General features: G+C 38.7%; 1 protein-coding gene across 1 annotated transcript in view; it reads left to right on the top strand.

Annotated features, from left to right (window-relative positions):
• Window positions 1–2,640, top strand: part of si:dkeyp-74b6.2 (cerebellin-1) — a gene marked incomplete at its 5' end in the record, with an annotated part of 5,695 nt that extends 3,055 nt beyond the window's left edge. The window contains 2 exon segments of the mRNA XM_014021845.1: window positions 944–1,063; window positions 2,123–2,640. Coding sequence (XP_013877299.1) covers window positions 944–1,063; window positions 2,123–2,320 — 318 coding nt within the window. The 3' untranslated portion in view covers window positions 2,321–2,640.
• Between the last annotated feature and the right edge of the window lie 614 nt (window positions 2,641–3,254).

Raw genomic sequence — 3,254 nt, 5'->3', positions numbered from 1 at the left:
CAGTCAGTCAGTCAGTCAGTCAGTCAGTCAGTCAGTCAGTCAGTCAGTCAGTCAGTCAGTCAGTCAGTCAGTTAGTTAGTTAGTTAGTAATCACTCAAGAACACTGAAACTAAACAAGCCAAAATGTTTTTGCCTGTGTGTGTGGACCTGGTTTGTGTTACCTTTTTAGGACCGTTTCCGGTATAAACACTTAGACCACTAGCCCTTTCAGGGACCAAAGACCAGTCCCAATCCGGTGGATCACCATTGGTGGGTTAGGTGCTTATCTGTGGTTAGGATGAGGTTGTAAAAGTCAGGATTATGTTACAGAAATAAATAGAAAAACTTTTGTGTGTGTTTGTTTTTATTATCTTGTAAGGATCCTTTTTCCGATACACACCAACTTGAGAGGACCCACTGCTACTTTGAGGGGCCAAAGCCTGGCCCGTGTATGTTCAAATGGCATTTTTTAAAAGTTTGGGGTCAGGACGAAGGTATGAACTGAGCAGTGGGTTAGGGTTAGTCATATACTGGCAATAATAGATTTGGGGTAAGGGTCAGGATAAGGCTATAGTAATTGTGCAGTCTAAGGGAGATAAAAATAACTTTTTTCAACTGTCGGGGTGAATTGTTGAGTTCTGTGAAACTAATTCTCTGTAGATRATATTTATTAGTTTAGTTACATAAGGTGGTCGATTTTTATCCCCAGAGWCCGTGGTTAAGTTAAAGAATCTTCAAAGAATTAATGTCAATTTTTGTTGCTAAAACTCTGTGGGTATGATGTTGTTATAGCTTATAAGGATCAAGTTATTACAACCAGTTCTCCTTCTGCCCACTGTGTTTTTAACAGGCATGATGATCCAGATTCTATCTGCTGTTTCATTCAGTGTGAATGGGAACATTAGACAAACATTTGTTGCTCAKCTGTTTCTTGTTTAATGTTCTTTTTTTTTYYTKSTTTTAGATTTTAGTGAACATTGGCAGCCATTTTGACCCAGCAACAAGCATCTTTGTGGCCCCCCGAAAAGGAGTCTACAGCTTCAGCTTTCATGTTGTTAAAGTTTACAACCGGCAGACGATACAAGTAAGAACGGTTTCAAGAATGGAAGGACACTATTGTGCAAATTTGATTTTTTTTTAGCTTCATATCATGTTATACCATTCTCTCATCAAAAATATACACAGAGGGGGTGRMTGGGCTGTGKTGTAGTGGTAGAGCAGCCAACTTGGGACCAGAAAGTCACAGGTTTGACTCCTTTAGAAACTAGGTTGTCCAATCAAAACAATTAACAATGTAATTAATTTGAAACAGAATACCAAAGTCCACCTCATACCTGCCAACATTTGCTGACAGCAATGAGGAACACCTGTTCATGTTAACCAGCAGCTGTGRACTGAAGCAGGGGSTCCAGGAGTATACTCYCCCTCAGAATTTTGTAAAAGATTTTTTTCAAAACTGCATTTTCCAGCCATTTGAAGAGCATTTGACTAAATTCTTGGGATCAATAAAACAATTTAAAAATCAGTTTTTTATGAAGGTAGAAAACTGAAACCCAGACCCTGAATTTTATCTGAGATCATATCTGAAGCTTCCATTATCCTAATTTTGTTTTCTGTTTGCACACTGAGCACCAGTAGCTGGACTCGACTGCATCATGTGATGCTTTTATTATGAAATATCCTCACATAGGAGCAAAGCAGCCCACAGAACAACCTGAGTAACCGTTTTACAAAYCAAACCAARTATACTCTGATAAAAGGTTATAAAAACATTTTTGTAACCCATTTTGTTTTCAAAACTTGTATATAATGTTACTTCATTTTTACAACAAARTACAACACTCCTAMAGTTTGGAAAYGGCATGAAGCATTGTTGCAATGATATGCTGAAGCGGGAGTGTCAGAAACAGTAGGAGGTTCTTAAAGGGACMGAGGCCAGTTTCAAGRCAAATGCATAATAMCAACCCTTAAAGCCTACTGCGTGAAAGGCCAACAATCCAAAAAACATTGAAATTCAGACAAATTATCTTACATCTCCAGAACAACAAAACACATGAACCACTATAACCTTCTGTTTTAAAATCTGCTTGGGTTTGACATTTTGTTCTGTGCTTTCTCCTCTGMWTCATCTTGATGTTTTCAGGTCAGTCTGGTTCTCAACGGCTGGCCGGTGATCTCGGCGTTTGCGGGTGACCAGGATGTGACGAGGGAAGCAGCCACCAAYGCCGGGCTGGTGATACTGGAGCGAGGGGACAAGGCTTACCTAAAACTGGAGAGGGGGAACCTGATGGGGGGGTGGAAGTACTCCACCTTCTCTGGGTTTCTGGTGTTCCCCTTGTAGGGTTAAATGAGATTGTGTCGTGTGGATGGAGGTCAGGAGGGAAGAAAAGATGGATTTGTGACTCACAGCCTTTAACATGRAAAAGGATGTAGTTATGGATACATGTACACACGAATCATGGTATTCACCTCAGGCATCCCATGTGGATCAGACTGAGTGCATTCACTTTGCACCAAACAGTCTTGAATGTAATTTCCATCAACATTTCACTTTTATGGTTTGTCATCTGTTAACCTGTCTGATGTAATTCTGTCTAAAGCTTGTGATTTTCCTTTCCCGCATGAAACTGAATTTAAAGAATAAATTAAATTGCTGTTTATTGTTTGTCTGTATTTCTTTTAACTTYTTAGGATTGTTAGACGTTGATTACCTTAGAGACATGTCAAACTCAAGGTCCTTGTGCCAAATATGGTCATTTGCTAACGTTTTATTTTTCATTGTGAAGAAAAATAACTGAATTGTCTTATTTTTAAACAATCAATGCACAAACAATCTGTTGTTTTAATTTATTTAAAGTGGGTGTGTTATGCCAAAGTGACTTTTTTTTAGCTTTATATCTTGTTGTGTCTTTCCCTCATTAAAAACATGCCCAGAGTGTCGCTTTGACTCATTCATGCATGTTTGAGAAATCCTTGAAACCCTGAAGCATTGTTGTGAAAATGTAAATGAAGTGGAAGTGTCTGAAACGGTAGGAAGTTCTTAAAGAGACAGAGGTCACTTTCAAGGCATTACGATAGACTATGATGTAAAGGCAAGTTTATTTTTCATAAATACAGCCTTTTTATAACAATGGAAGGTAACATACTTGATTTTGTTGTAGAATTGAACTGTGTGCCTGGAAAATACCATCCCTTTGAAACGTTTCAACAGTATATATTCTGTAGGGGTGCAACAATACACTACCCGTATCGAACCGTATCGAACAGTGCTGTAT

This window comes from Austrofundulus limnaeus, unplaced genomic scaffold (assembly GCF_001266775.1).
Source record: "Austrofundulus limnaeus strain Quisiro unplaced genomic scaffold, Austrofundulus_limnaeus-1.0 Scaffold307, whole genome shotgun sequence".
Classification (NCBI taxonomy): domain Eukaryota; kingdom Metazoa; phylum Chordata; class Actinopteri; order Cyprinodontiformes; family Rivulidae; genus Austrofundulus; species Austrofundulus limnaeus.
The sequence above is the reverse complement of the archived record's forward strand: the minus strand, read 5'-3'. Positions and strand labels throughout refer to the sequence as shown.